Source organism: Salvelinus sp. IW2-2015, linkage group LG8 (genome assembly GCF_002910315.2).
Source record: "Salvelinus sp. IW2-2015 linkage group LG8, ASM291031v2, whole genome shotgun sequence".
Lineage (NCBI taxonomy): Eukaryota > Metazoa > Chordata > Actinopteri > Salmoniformes > Salmonidae > Salvelinus > Salvelinus sp. IW2-2015.
The window spans coordinates 21,110,633-21,124,999 of NC_036848.1; the positions used below are offsets into that span (position 1 = coordinate 21,110,633).

Genomic DNA, 14,367 nt, shown 5'->3' on the forward strand with positions numbered 1-14,367 from the left:
TAATCCACAAATCACAGCTCTCATTGAACGTTCAGGTAGAATTTAATTGCATCGCACACAGGTGGAGTAGGCAAATTCCAGAATGAGTCTTAACTAACCAATCTTAAACATTCAGACAAAGGAATATTACAGTAGTTCTTCGTAAACATGAGTATCATTGACAACGCTCCAAATAAACGAATACAGTAAAATGCTGACAGGGTTAAGCTTCTTCCATAATTAATTTTCGGCTACCCTTGTGTGCCACACAAAAAGAACTTTCAACAGCCAATATTATAGAGTGGTGGTTTTCAATTGGGACCTGTATTGTAGCTAGCTGCCTTACAGAAATAACTCATTATTGGCGAGTGGACTTGAAGAGTTGGCCGATCTTCATGCAAACATTTTTGCATAGATTTGCTTCTCTTTCTCCTTTTCCTCCTTCACTTTCAACTGGATTCTCTTCATCTCGTTTCCGATCGCTGTCAAAGGATGAACAAGTAAATTCACTTGTCAGGCAAGGAAAACAACCTATCACGACGAAATGGCAAATCTATGTTGCATATGTCATGAAGGTTTTTTTTGTAAATAAGTTACTTTGAGCATCATACTGCTCTCACTATTGACCATTTATTGTAAGTTCTAGTTAGCCGTTAGACTATTCAAAATAACACATGGCTGCATTTACACAGGCAGCCCAATTCTTAATATTTTTTTCCACTAATTGGGTAATAGATTATACTTGGGCTGCCTGTGTAAATTTACATTTAAGTCATTTAGCAGACGCTCTTATCCAGAGCGACTTACAAATTGGAAAGTTCATACATATTCATCCTGGTCCCCCCGTGGGGAATGAACCCACAACCCTGGCGTTGCAAGCGCCATGCTCTACCAACTGAGCCACACGGGTAAATGCTGCCATAAGGACACAAATGATCCCCTGGATTGATTGTTACCATAAAGAATCAGTACCAACCTTTGTCCTCTGGTGCTATTTCTTGAGCTTTCTTCAGATCACTCTGCAAAAGGTGAGAAATATTTTTGTGAGTTGACAAACTCCAATGATCCAGATATTGACCAATTCTGGATTTAAAGCTGGAATCCTCAGTTGCTATACCCATTTCATTTATAAATGCCTCATGAGCTTAGTTCAACAGTCGTACCCCATCAGAACCCAAAATACATGCTTGTTTTACGCCACTGTATAGCATCAGAACATGGTTTAAATGTAAATATCATGGATGGTCAGTCCTTAAATCCATAGCTCTGTCTTTGAGTGGTTACATTTCTCCAGGCCCATTCCTCAGTTTTATACCAATACACAGGCCGGGTGACCGTTATTGTTTCAATTAAGGATTCTAGCATTAAGAATCGATTCGCCCCAACTCTTTGGAAGCAATGTTTTAGTGCAAATAAACCCATATGAATTATAAATCGGTGGTGAAAAACATCCTTGTCGCATGGGTTCCAGTCCAGAAAGAGAGCCCATTTTTGTTAGGCTGAGACAAAGGCTACACATTCTGAAGTCATATGGTTGGTATGATAAGAGTGTATATCAACTTTTTTTCTTTACCATGGCTTTATTGTAGTCCTTCAGTCCCTGCCAGGCCTGGGCCCTCCTGAACAGAGCTTTAGTGTTTTTCTGGTTCAACTCCAGTGCCTAAAAAACAAGCAAACATACATAAATCAGACTAAATAGTGACTGCACTTCTCAATGTTTCTTTCCCTTCCTAATCAAATTGTATTTGTCACATGCGCCGAATACAACAGGTGTAGACCTTACCGTGAAATGCTTACTTACAAGCCCTTGCCCAACAATGCAGTTTTCAGAAAATAGAGTAAAAAAAAAAAAAACATTGAGGCTATATACAGGTGGTACAGGTAAAAGGTCAATGTGCAGGGATACAGGTTAGTCGGTGTAATTTGTACATGTAGGTAGGGGTAAAGTGAACATGCATAGATAATAAACAGCGAGTAGCAGCAGTGCAAATAGTCCGACTGGCCATTTGATTAATTGTTCAGCAGTCTTATGGCTTGGGAGTAGAAGCTGTTAAGGAGCCTTTTGAACATGCACTTCGGTACCGCTTGCCGTGCGGTAGCAGAGAGAACAGTCTATGACTAGGGTGGCTGGAGTCTGACAATTTTTTGGACCTTCCTCTGAACCTGCCAAGTATATAGGTCCTGGATGGCAGGAAGCTTGGCCCCAGTGATGTACGTACTACCCTCTGTAGCAGTTGCCATACGAGAAGGTGACGCAACCGGTCAGGATGCTCTCGATGGTGCAGCTGTAGAACTTTTTGAGGATCTGGGGACCCATGCCGACTCATTTCAGACTCCTGGGGGGGAAAAGGCATCGTCATGCTCTCTTCACGACTTTCTTGGTGTGTTTGGACATGATAGCTTGTTGGGGATGTGGACACCAAGGAACTTGAAACGCTCAACCTGCTCCACTACAGCCTCGTCGATGTGAATGAGGGCCTGTTCGGCCCACGTTTTCCTGTAGTCCACAATCATATCCTTTGTCTTGCTCATGTTTAGGGAGAGGATGTTGTCCTGGCATCACACTGCCAGGCCTCTGACCACCTCCCTATAGAGACTGTCTCATTGTCGGTGATCAGGCCTACCACCGTTGTGTCGTCAGCAAAGTTAATGGTGTTGGAGTCGTGCTTGGCCACAAAGTTATGGACGAATAGGGAGTACAGGAGGAAACTAAGCATGCACCCCTGAGGGTCCCCCGTGTTGAATATCAGCGTGGCAGATGTGTTGTTTCCCACCCTTACCACCTGGGGACGGCCCGTCAGGAAGTCCAGGATCCAGTTGCAGAGGGAGGTGTTTAATACCAGGGTGATGAGCTTTGTGGGCACTATGGTGTTGAACGCTGAGCTGTAATCAATGAACAGCATTTTCACATAGGTGTTCCTTTTATCCAAGTGGGAAAGGGCAGTGTGGAGTGCGATTGCGTCATCTGTTGGTTTCCGGGATGATGGTGTTGATGTGAGCCATGGGGGGCGGTAGTCATTGAGGCAGGTTACTTTCGCTTTCTTGGAAACAGGGGCAATGGTGGTCTGCTTGAAACATGTACAGTTGAAGTCGGAAGTTTACATACACTTATGTTGGAGTCATTAAAACTTGTTTTTTAACAACTCCACAAATTTCTTGTTAACAAACTAGTTTTTGCAAGTCAGTTAGGACATCTACTTCGTGCATGACACAAGTAATTTTTCCAACAATTGTTTACAGACAGATTATTTCACTTGTAATTCACTGTATCACAATTCCAGTGGGTCAGAAGTTTACATACACTAAGTTGACTGTGTCTATAAACAGCTTGGAAAATTCCAGAAAATGATATCATGGCTTTAGAAGCTTCTGATAGGCTAATTGACATCATTTGAGTCAATTGGAGGTGTATCTGTGGATGTATTTCAAGGCCTACCTTCAAACTCAGTGCCTCTTTGCTTGACATGGGAAAATCAAAAGAAATCAGCCAAGACCTCAGAAAAGAATTGTAGACCTCCACAAGTCTGGTTCATCCTTGGGAGCAATCCCGTTCCAAACGCCTGAAGGTACCACGTTCATCTGTACAAACAATAGTACGCAAGTATAAACACCATGGGACCACACAGCCGACATACTGCTCAGGAAGGAGACGCGTTCTGTCTCCTAGCGATGAACGTACTTTGGTGCGAAAAGTGCAAATAAATCCCAGAATAACAGCAAAGGACCTTGTGAAGATGCTGGAGGAAACGGGTACAAAAGTATCTATATCCACAGTAAAACGAGTCCTATATCGACATAACCTGAAAGGCTGCTCAGCAAGGAAGAAGCCACTGCTCCAGAACAGCCATAAAAAAGCCAGACTACGGTTTGCAACTGCACGCGGGGACAAAGATTGTACTTTTTGGAAAAATGTCCTCTGGTCTGATGAAACAAAAATAGAACTGGTTTGGCCATAATGACCATCATTATGTTTGGAGGAAAAAGGGGGAGGCTTGCAAGCCGAAGAACACCATCCCAACCGTGAAGCACGGGGGTGGCAGCGTCATGTTGTGGGGGTGCTTTGCTGCAGGAGGGACTGGTGCACTTCACAAAATAGATGGCATCATAAGGGAGGAAAACTATGTGGATATATTGAAGCAACATCTCAGCACATCAGTCAGGAAGTTAAAGCTTGGTCGCAAATGGGTCTTCCAAATGGACAATGACCCCAAGCATACTTCCAAAGTTCTGGCAAAATGGCTTAAGGACAACAAAGTCAACGTATTGGAGTGGCCATCACAAAGCCCTGACCTCAATCCAATAGAAAATTCGATGGCAGAACTGAAAAAGTGTGTGCGAGCAAGGAGGCCTTCAAACCTGATTCAGTTACACCAGCTCTGTCAGGAGGAATGGGCCAAAATTCACCCAAATTATTGTGGGAAGCTTGTGGAAGGCTACCCGAAACGTTTGACCCAAGTTTAACAATTTATAGGCAATGCTACCTAATTTACCAAAAACGAAATACTAAAACTTCTGACCCACTGGGAATGTGATGAAAGTAATAAAAGCTGAAATAAATAATTCTCTCTATTATTCTGACATTTCACATTCTAAAAATAAAGTGCTGATCCAAACTGATCTAATACAGGGCATTTTTACTAGGATTAAACGTCAGGAATTGTATTTGGCTAAGGTGTATATAAACTTCCGACTTCAACTGAAGGTATTACAGACGGTCAGGGAGAGGTTGAAAATGTCAGTGAAGACACTTGCCAGTAGGTTGTTTGAGGTCTGTAATAATTTGCAAGCCCTACCACATCTGTTAGAGCCAGTGCAGTACGATTCAATCTTAGTCCTATATTGATGCTTTGCCTGTTTGATGGTTCGTCTGACGGCATAGTGGGATTTCTTATAAGCGTCCAGATTATTGTCCCGCTCCTTGAAAGCAGCAGCTCTAGCCTTTAGTTCAGTGCGGATGTTACTTGTAATCCATGGCTTCTGGTTGGGATATGTACGTACGGTCACTGTGGGGACGACAACGTCGTTGATGCACTTATTGATGAAGCCGGTGACTCAGGTGGTATACTCAATGCAATTGGATGAATCGCGGAACATATTCCAGTCTGTGCTAGCAAAACAGTCCTGTAGCGTAGCGTCCGCGTCATCTGACCACTTCCATACTGAGTGAGTCACTGGTACTACCTGCTTTAGTTTTTGCTTGTAAGCGGGAATCAGGAGGATAGCATTATGGTCAGATTTTCCAAATGGAGGGAGAGCTTTGTACGCATCTCTGTGTGTGGAGTAAAGGTGGTCTAAAGTTTTTCCCCCTCTGGTTGATAAAAGTATAGACTCAGAGCTACAAAATGGCATATCATACACTGCATTTTTGAGGAATAATGGTCAAGTAATTCAGCTTTGAAAGTTGATAAACTTGTAATCTCACTTTTGAGAAAATGTCCTTTGAATGTTTTGGTACTACTACTACTGGAGAGCCCTTTGTCTACACCCATTCAGCATCGTTCACACCCTCTTAACCTCTTGAGAATACAGGGGGTGCTATTTTCGCATTAGCATAATTTGCTCTACAGATTAAACTGCCTCTTATTCAATTATTGCTCTTACTATATGCATATGAATCATACCATTGGAAAGAAAACAATCCCTAGTTTCTAAATCCGTTTCAATTTTGTCTCTGAGTGATACAGAAGTCATTCAACAGCACTTTCCATGACCAAGAACATAAAATCAAGATGTTTATGCTGGCTTCAAAGCTCTGCCTATATATGGTCGTGCCTCCTATGACCCGAAACACAACTCACTGGCCTTCCTCTGGGTGTCTAGAGGACGTCAGAGGAAAAATTTCTTGTCTATCTGGGACTGACGTGAAATGAGAGCAAAATCTTTGGCATGACCGACAACTTCCGGTTCTTTGTTGCATGGAAATTGGAGCTACGTTTGTCTTCTGTTGTGCGGCCATTATTATCTCCGTGTCGAAGTTTGTTTGATACATGTGACCAGATCATCGTAATGTATGTTTTTTCAATATAGTTTAATCAGATTATTTGATTTTTTTAGGGAGTTTTGCGGTGTTCAGTTGTTAGATTTTAGTATCGTTTGAGAAATACGTGCCACTCGACCGGTACCCTGTCTCTTATACACATCTAGATGTGTATAAGAGACAGGCTATGCTAATTTAGCGCTACATTTTGTTTTCGTTATAAAACATTTTATAAATCTGAAATATTGTTTGGATTCACCAGATGTTGGGCTTTCAATATCTGTACGCTGTGTATTTTTCTGAAATGTTTTAAAATGAGTAATTAGTTATATGACGTTGGTCTCTGTAATTATTCTGGCTGGGTCGGCACCTTTTCAGAATGCAGCTGCAATGTAGAACTGTGATTTATACCTGAAAAATGCACATTTTCAAAAAAAAACTATGCAATACCATAAATATGTTATCAGACTGTCATCTTATGAATTTGTTTCTTGGTTAGTGGCTATATATATTTTTATTTAGTCGAATTAGTGATAGCTACTGACGCAGGGAAAAACTGTTGGGAGTGAAAAAATCCTCTCCTTTGCTAACGTGGTTAGCTAATAGATTTACATATTGTGTCTTCCCTGTTAAACATTTTAAAAATCTGAAATGGTGGCTTTATTCACAAGACCTGTATCTTTCATCTGGTGTCTTGGACTTGTGATTTAATGATATTTAGATGCTACAAGTTACTTGTGACGCTATGCTAACTATGCTAATCAGTGGGGGGTGGGGGGGGGGGTGCTACCGGATCAGGGTTGGTGACTCGTGAGAAGTTAAGCTTTAGCCCCACCCATCTCGTTTCGCTCTCGGGGCGTTCAGAGCACACACTTGGTTCTGGCCAAGGATTTGTTTACCTCTGGATAACATGAAAACAGCCTAACCAGCTCTGCTGGCAACAATTTCATTACGCTTTTTTGCCAACGTTTACTGACACCAGCCATATTCAACGGGTGTTGTACACTTTAGCTTCAGACATGTAGCTAGCTAGGTAAACAATGAACCTAGCTAGGTAAACAACGTAAGATCACACACACGTCACGTTAGCTAATGAGCCAACCAGCTAACGTTAGCTAGTTAAACAACAATGAAATAGTGCCAAATCATGTTGTTACTACCCTGCATGAATCTGCTGGGAGCTAACCAACCAGGTTCAATGTTAGCTAGCTAACATTAGGCTCTAACTAGCAAAGCAAACAGTTCTGGGATACAAATAGTAATGTCATAAACGTAACGTTAGCTAGGGAGCCAGCCAGCTAATGTTAGCTAGCTAGCTAACAGTACACTAACTTGAAATGAAAGCACTTTGTCAAAATTAGACACGTATAATATCTGAAAATGTAGCTAGCTAGCGCATGATGGATGCGTCTCCTTGTCACGGATGCCATGCCACTTTCCCTTACTTTGAAGATGTAATCCGGAGTTGTTTTCTCCATCTCTTTAGCTATCATACTCTAATTCCACTGATTTCAAAACTTGATCCTCCAGAAAGTGGAGAGCAACACTTAAACAGCTCCACTGCACTTTTTTTTTTAAAGCCACGTTCGACAGGATTACCAACACAGACTGACCAGCTCAAATAGACAGAAGCCTGCTATATGGCAGACCAATCCAAACTCCTCTCTCGGCATGTCCAGCCCACTCATCTCAGCCAATCATGGCTAGTGGGAAGGTTGTTACTTTTTCTGTGGTTTAACCAACAAGGCTCGTAATTTAACAATTGTATTCGTATTTACAGATGGCATACAAGTATATTATTAAAGCACATGAAAGTTCATGTTGCAGAAGGCATTTCTGGCAAAAAATGCATTTTGATAAAAATTTAAATAACGTTAGTATGGCTCTCCTGTGAAGTTGTGACTTGCGACATACGCCTAGTTTCCTGAAACGGGTCACAATTGGTTAGGAGCGAGTAAAACGGCAGCCACCCCCCCCCCCGGCGCCATAAATACTGAATAAGAATGTTTATCTTTAGATTTAACTAGAAATATTACGGTACTCTACAAAAACATATCCTCAGTTGCATTCACAATGAGTTCCATAAAGACTTTTATAGTACTGACCACGAATGGCCTTTGAATCTTTGCAGTTGTACCGTAGTCTAGTGGTGGAAGTGTGATGGGGCTGGCATATCTAGGATTTCAGCTGGCCTAAAAAAAAAATCAATTTTAAATTGTTTGCATAATTTATAATCCACTTTATTAAAAAGAATAATAATAATCCCATAACCCTACCACCTCTCCGCTGACTGAATAGGTCTGACACCAATTATTCGACTGGTCAATTGCTTGGTCGATACGCTGTTGGTCGACCAAGATTTTTTTTTGTCGAGCAGTAGCAAATATATATATATATATTTAAAAAATGTGGGGCACACGAGACACCTGTCTTAATCGTGCCAATCGAAGTGAACTAATCTATTGCGGAGGCCTAGGGGATGGCACAGTCCAAGAAGAGTGTGGCTGCACAATGCACGTCTCTCTTCATAATGCGCTCTCTCCCACCAATTTGTGCACATTCATTGTTTCATAACGTCATTGTGTGAATTGTTTGCGTTTGATTGTTAGTGTCTCAAGTTCCCATTACATATATCACCGGTAGTACATTTACCATTAATTTCTAATCTACAAATGTTTGGTTGGTTACGGTAATGTCTGTTAAGGCATTCAATATATTATTCCAGTCTTTAACCGTTCTCATTGTAGGAGCGGACACGTTGTTTGCAGAGCACACAACCAATGCTGCACTTGTGAGAAACATGTTTTTGTTTATTTCATTCCATTTGAGTTGTGTCAATTTAGTCATTGTCTTTTGTTTGGAGCACTCCTGTCAATGTTGAGTAATGACGCCACCTGATTACGCATAGAAGTAGCCCTATAGGCTATCTGGATGCGTGCAAATGTTGGCTTATGAATGTACCCATTTGGAGATCTGATAGTATTTCTGATCGGCTTAATGCACCACCACTATTGAGCTGTGGAGCTTCTCAAAGTAATGTATTCTTCACCTCAAACAGCAAGCAAACAAAGTCTGTTTTTACAGACATTGACAATTTCACAATGTTTTTGAAAAATCTTTCCAGCCCTCTCCCTTTCAATAACCACTCAGCCTGAAATGTCATGCTCTGATCCAGTGGAAACATAACATAGGCCTACCTGATTACTTCTTATCCCTTGCGCAAATAGCCTACAGCCGTGTCTGTCCTAAGGTCAATGGCGCAGGAAACTCTGAGTGCCCAGAATATGTTATACAATGTTGCATGGATCTTCAGACGGACCCAAGTTCATAGTTGATACAATGTTTCAAGTTCGTTGCAGACAGGCCATGCATAGCCAATGTGATTTATAGGATTTTTTATTAGGATATTTTTTTACCTGCAGGCTGTACTGTTTTTAGTTGTTGGCTTTATAAGCTATTTTTGTCTGCACAGGACTGACTGTTCAATGCCCCCATATTGGCCTAAAATAATTACCTCGTCACAGCTGTCCATGGCTTCCTGCCAGAGCTGCATCTTCAGTTTACAGGCAGCGGTGTTGAGAATGCAGCTCACCGCCGTGGGCTCCAGCTTCGCCTGGGCTTTCTCAATCTCCTGCTCATCACCGGCAACCGCCAGATACCTGGCAAGTGACAAGTTTCACCATTTAGTCCTTTGCTAGGCTGGTCCCAGATCGGTTTGTGCCATTTGGCCAACTCCTATGGTCATTGTGCATTCAAATGCATGTCATGCGGTGACACAAGCCTCGTACACACACACACTGTAAATCACAGTGGGAGTGGAGTGAACCCTGGACAACATTTCACCTGAGAGCTTTGGAGTACTTCTTGACTGCAGACTGCCAGTCTTGGTTCTTGAAAAAGTTGTTCCCAATATTCTTAATATCCTCAGCAACAGATAGGACTTTGTCAACCTAACCAAAAAGACAACAAGTATGAGACTTTTATGCTATTTTCACAATCAGTGCTGCATCAGCATTTCACAATCACAGCAATTCATAGTTCATGTCCCACTTCATTTTGACTAAATAAATCAATCCACATAATAGGGGTGTGAACATTTAAACGAAATCGGGATCCTTAACGTTAACACCTCTAACCAAAAAATAAATTAATTATAAAATGAACATCACTGTGCAGTTATCACAAAGCATATTATTTTCCTAGTCATAGCCTAACTAGACAATAGGCTATAAAGGCCTGGAGAAAGTTGTGTAAATTAAATAGGTCAAGAGAGGAAGAGGCTAACTTTTGGCAAATGTTTGTGAATGTGCGAGACATGCAAGACAAGACATTTCGAGATACAGATTACCAAGACATGTGTACGGTTCTTTCAGCCTGCCCCCTCCTCTCTCGCACTGGCTCGCCTGCTCTTTGCTAATGAATGAATGTCTGGCTGGTGGCCGACCTGCCTATACTGTGCCCCTCCCCTCTCTCTCCGTCCCTCGCTAGCTCACTATGAAAGATGCAAGTGTTTGTGTTCTCGGCAACTAATCTGTCTCCTCCGTTCCAAAAATACAGAATCTTTGTAGTCGATTCCTAGCGGAATCTAATCTTGACACTCAGAAATGGGAGTCGACGTGCAAGGAGTCGAGGAAATAATTATTTTAGAGTGGACTCCCCACCACTACATTATTGTCATTAACAGTTGGGAAAAAGGCAGAGAAAGGCAAGCGACAGCAGCAAAGTCCTGTATGGCAATACTTTGAGAAGTTACATGAGAAGGAAATGCAAACTTTGCAAGGTGGAATTGAGGTACAGTAATATAGGTGCAATCAGTGTTTCCCCTATATAAATTTAGCAGAGGCGGCCCGCCACTCCAAAAGATATGGAGAGGCGTTATAATTTCCGTGATTGTAAAATGTTTTCAGTGTAAACTAAAAGCAGATATAAAGTACGTAGAAAAGATAATGGAGCTATATATTTTTTCATAAGATCACCTTTGAGACTGACAATAACCAAAATAAAAAATATAAAGTCAGCATGAGTATCTTCAGAGAAGCGTTTAGAGAGAAAATGAGGTAGGCCTTACTAACATCTTTTAAATCAAAGTCGGCGTCCTCTGGGTAGTCTGGATGGGTGTCCCCTGAGCCGTCGTTCGGGGCTCCTCCCCAGTCGTCTCCATGTTTATGCTCACCACACTCAGCAATTACACATGGCTATGGGGAAAGAATCAGAGCAGAACTGTAAATACACGATGAACATTTCACAAGTGTCACACACTACAGAAAAATACTAGGTAATCTACCTGCTGCAAGGCAAAACATACAGCTTGCTGCTGCCTTAATGTTATTGAATGTGGCAATAGAGTGGTAGTTATTCTCATTGATTGACCTTGAGAGGTGTGTCCTCGTTAGTCTCTATGGCCTCCAGTGTTTTCACCAGCCCCAGCCCCTTCAAGACTTGTCCAAAGACAACATGTTTGCCATCTAGATGAGCAGTGGGCACAGTGGTGATGAAGAACTGGGAGCCATTGGTGGCGGGTCCAGAATTGGCCATACTCAGCAAGCCCTCTTTGTCGTGCTGGAGAGGACACAGACACCCACATGTTAATTCAATGATGACCAAGAAAACAGAAATAATTTGTTATGCTGAGGGCCATGAGTTATCCTTATGACTAAAGCCCAGACTTTATACTGGTCAAGAAAATCTCCTATGTTATTCCAAGCCATTATGAAAATCCTTACCTTGTAATGGAAGTTCTCATCTTCAAACTTCTCCCCATAGATGCTCTCCCCTCCAGTGCCGTTCTGGTTGGAGAAATCTCCTCCCTGGATCATGAACTGCTTGATGACTTAAATTGATTGACAGCGTACATGTTTGTGGTCATTATTGATCTTACTGCAGTTTGTTACCATAAAATGGATGTACTACTGCAATATCGATGTGATCTATATATAGCTTTGTGTTGGCAGGGCAAAACAGTTTTGGTGATTTCTAGTATATCATCAAAATAAATCACAATACATTTTTGGACTCATTCAGCAGTTTTTACCTGATTAAGTACAATACCACTGGAAATTCATGTTTAAAATTATATTTATAGTCCACAAACGTAATTTTAAAATTATGCCGTTGCTGCTTCCTCCTGTTGACAAGACATTGATAAATAGCCCATATTGATCATTATAAACTGGATGGTTGAGCCCTGAATTCTGATTGGCTGAATGACATGGTATATCAGACCATATACCACAGGTATGACACCATTTTTAGTTTTACTGCTCTAATTGCATTGGTAACCAGTTTATAATAGCAATACGGCTCATTTGGTGGTTGTAATAAATGGCCAATATACCACGTCTAAGGACTGTGTCCAGGCACTCCGAGTTGCGTCGTGCTAAGAACAGCCCTTAAAGCATTGGTATATTATCCATATACCACACTTCCTCAGGCCTTATTGCTTAACTAGAGCCTAGTCCAGCTGTAAGCAAGTAGGTACGATCTGCTGACTAACAAACAGTGGAAATCTACAATACTTACTCCTGTGGAAAGGACATCCTTTGAAATGGAGTGGTTTTCCTGTGGTTTTGCCAGTTCCCTTCTCACCAGTACAGAGTGCTCGAAAGTTTTCAGCAGTTTTGGGGACAACATCGGCAAACAGTTCGAACACGATTCGGCCAACTGGTGACAACATAGCATGACATTATGTGGATAGTTGGTCTTTAAAAATGCAATTTCAAAGCAGATGTAACTCAAAACAAGCCCTTTAGTCCTGAACTAGTTAATCTGGTAGACACTGGGGTGTTGACTATTTACGAAAAAAATGACAGCACGTGCTTGTTGCTTCGAATGTAACGTTAATGTATCAGGCGAATGGATATTAACAAATTAGACAAACTGGTTATATTTAGACAATAAAACTGGCTAACAATACAAGGACCTAAATGGTTCAAAATAGCATACGAATTACAAATGTGTACTTTAATATACATTGGTCGCTGTAACGTTCATTTAAGACCATGCTAGCTAGCATGAATGTGCTTTTTCTGGAAACCACCCGGTGCTGCTAGCTAGCCATTAGCCTAGCGTGTCCAGTTGAATGACTAAAAGCGCTTTATTGAAAATATCCTAACCTCTTTCACCACCAATGTCTACATCAAAGAAGACAAGGGGGTTTTCTTTGTTTGAAGGCTTGGTCACGGGTGTTGCGTTAGACATTTCTAAAACTCTAAACGCCAGCTAGCTAAAGTTACTTCCACAATTCCTGGTTGTCAGCGTTTCGTCAGCAACACTCAAAAAAGAACTTCCGGGTCACGGAATTTCGAAAAAAATTACAAATAAAATCCCCCCACGTAAAAGTACAAAAGTGTCATTAACCTGTATTTATTCATGATATGAAACGTTGTCTACACATTAATAATGATGAATATTTGTTCATATTTAAGTGACATTTGCATTAAATGTGGGTTTTAAAACATGTTCCAAGGTCAAATAAATGCCCCCAACGCAGTACTCTTATAGAGAGAAAGCTATTCTAGGTGCTGAAGTAAAAGTGGGGTTAGGATTCCTCACTAGGATCTGTATGGTGTTCCTTCTTGCGGGCCTGAGGTCTTTATGGCCAGCAAGACTTTCTACTCCATTAATGAAATAAACTATAGGCCTATAAATTACATATTGGCTTAAAGAGAAAACGATTCTAGGTGCCGAAGTAAAAGTGGGGTTGGGATTACTCACTACTTTTAAAAATGTATTTAACTTTTATTTAACTCAGCAAGTCAGTTAAGAACAAATTCTTATTTACAATGGTGGCCTACCCCGGCCAATGCTGAGCCTATTGTGCGCCACCCTATGGGACTCTCAATCACGGCCGGATGTGATGCAGCCTGGATTCAAACCAGGGACTGCAGTGATCCCTCTTGCACTGAGATGCAGTGCCTTAGACCGCTGCGCCACTAACATGGTACAAACATTGTTAGGCACAGACAACAGCACAAAGGGCAAAAAAGAAGAGACAACAATAAGTAAGTGTCAGTAACAATGTCCATGTTTGAGTCGTTGAATGTAGAGATGGAGATAAAACTGTCCAGTTTGAGTATTTATTGCAGCTTGTTCCAGTCGCTATTTGCAGCAAACTGAAAAGGGGAGCAAACCATGGATGTGTGTGCTTTGTGGACTTTTAACAGAATGTGACTGGCAGAACAGTTGTTGAATGTGGAGGATGAGGGTTGCAGCGGGTATCTCAGATAGGGGGGAGTCCGAACACGGACTACAAAAAGAAAACCAGCCACATCATGGACACCAATGTCTTTCTTCCAGACAAACGAAACACCTTTTTTGCTCGCTTTGAGGATAATACAGTGCCACCAACGCGGCCCGCTACCAACTGTTGGCTCTCCTTTTCCGTGGCCGACGTGAGTAAGACATTTTAACAT

At 41.6% G+C, this 14,367-nt stretch overlaps 1 protein-coding gene across 1 annotated transcript; it reads right to left on the bottom strand.

Annotated features, from left to right (window-relative positions):
- Window positions 1-23: 23 nt before the first annotated feature.
- Window positions 24-13,239, bottom strand: LOC111967585 (peptidyl-prolyl cis-trans isomerase D). The gene is made up of 10 exons (XM_023992717.2): window positions 13,069-13,239; window positions 12,476-12,616; window positions 11,680-11,786; window positions 11,327-11,515; window positions 11,029-11,151; window positions 9,800-9,906; window positions 9,471-9,615; window positions 1,553-1,639; window positions 956-998; window positions 24-461 (listed from the first exon to the last, which is right to left on the bottom strand). Exons 1-10 carry the CDS (start codon window positions 13,151-13,153, stop codon window positions 373-375), a joined length of 1,116 nt encoding a protein of 371 aa, XP_023848485.1. The 5' UTR covers window positions 13,154-13,239; the 3' UTR covers window positions 24-372.
- Window positions 13,240-14,367: the final 1,128 nt, after the last annotated feature.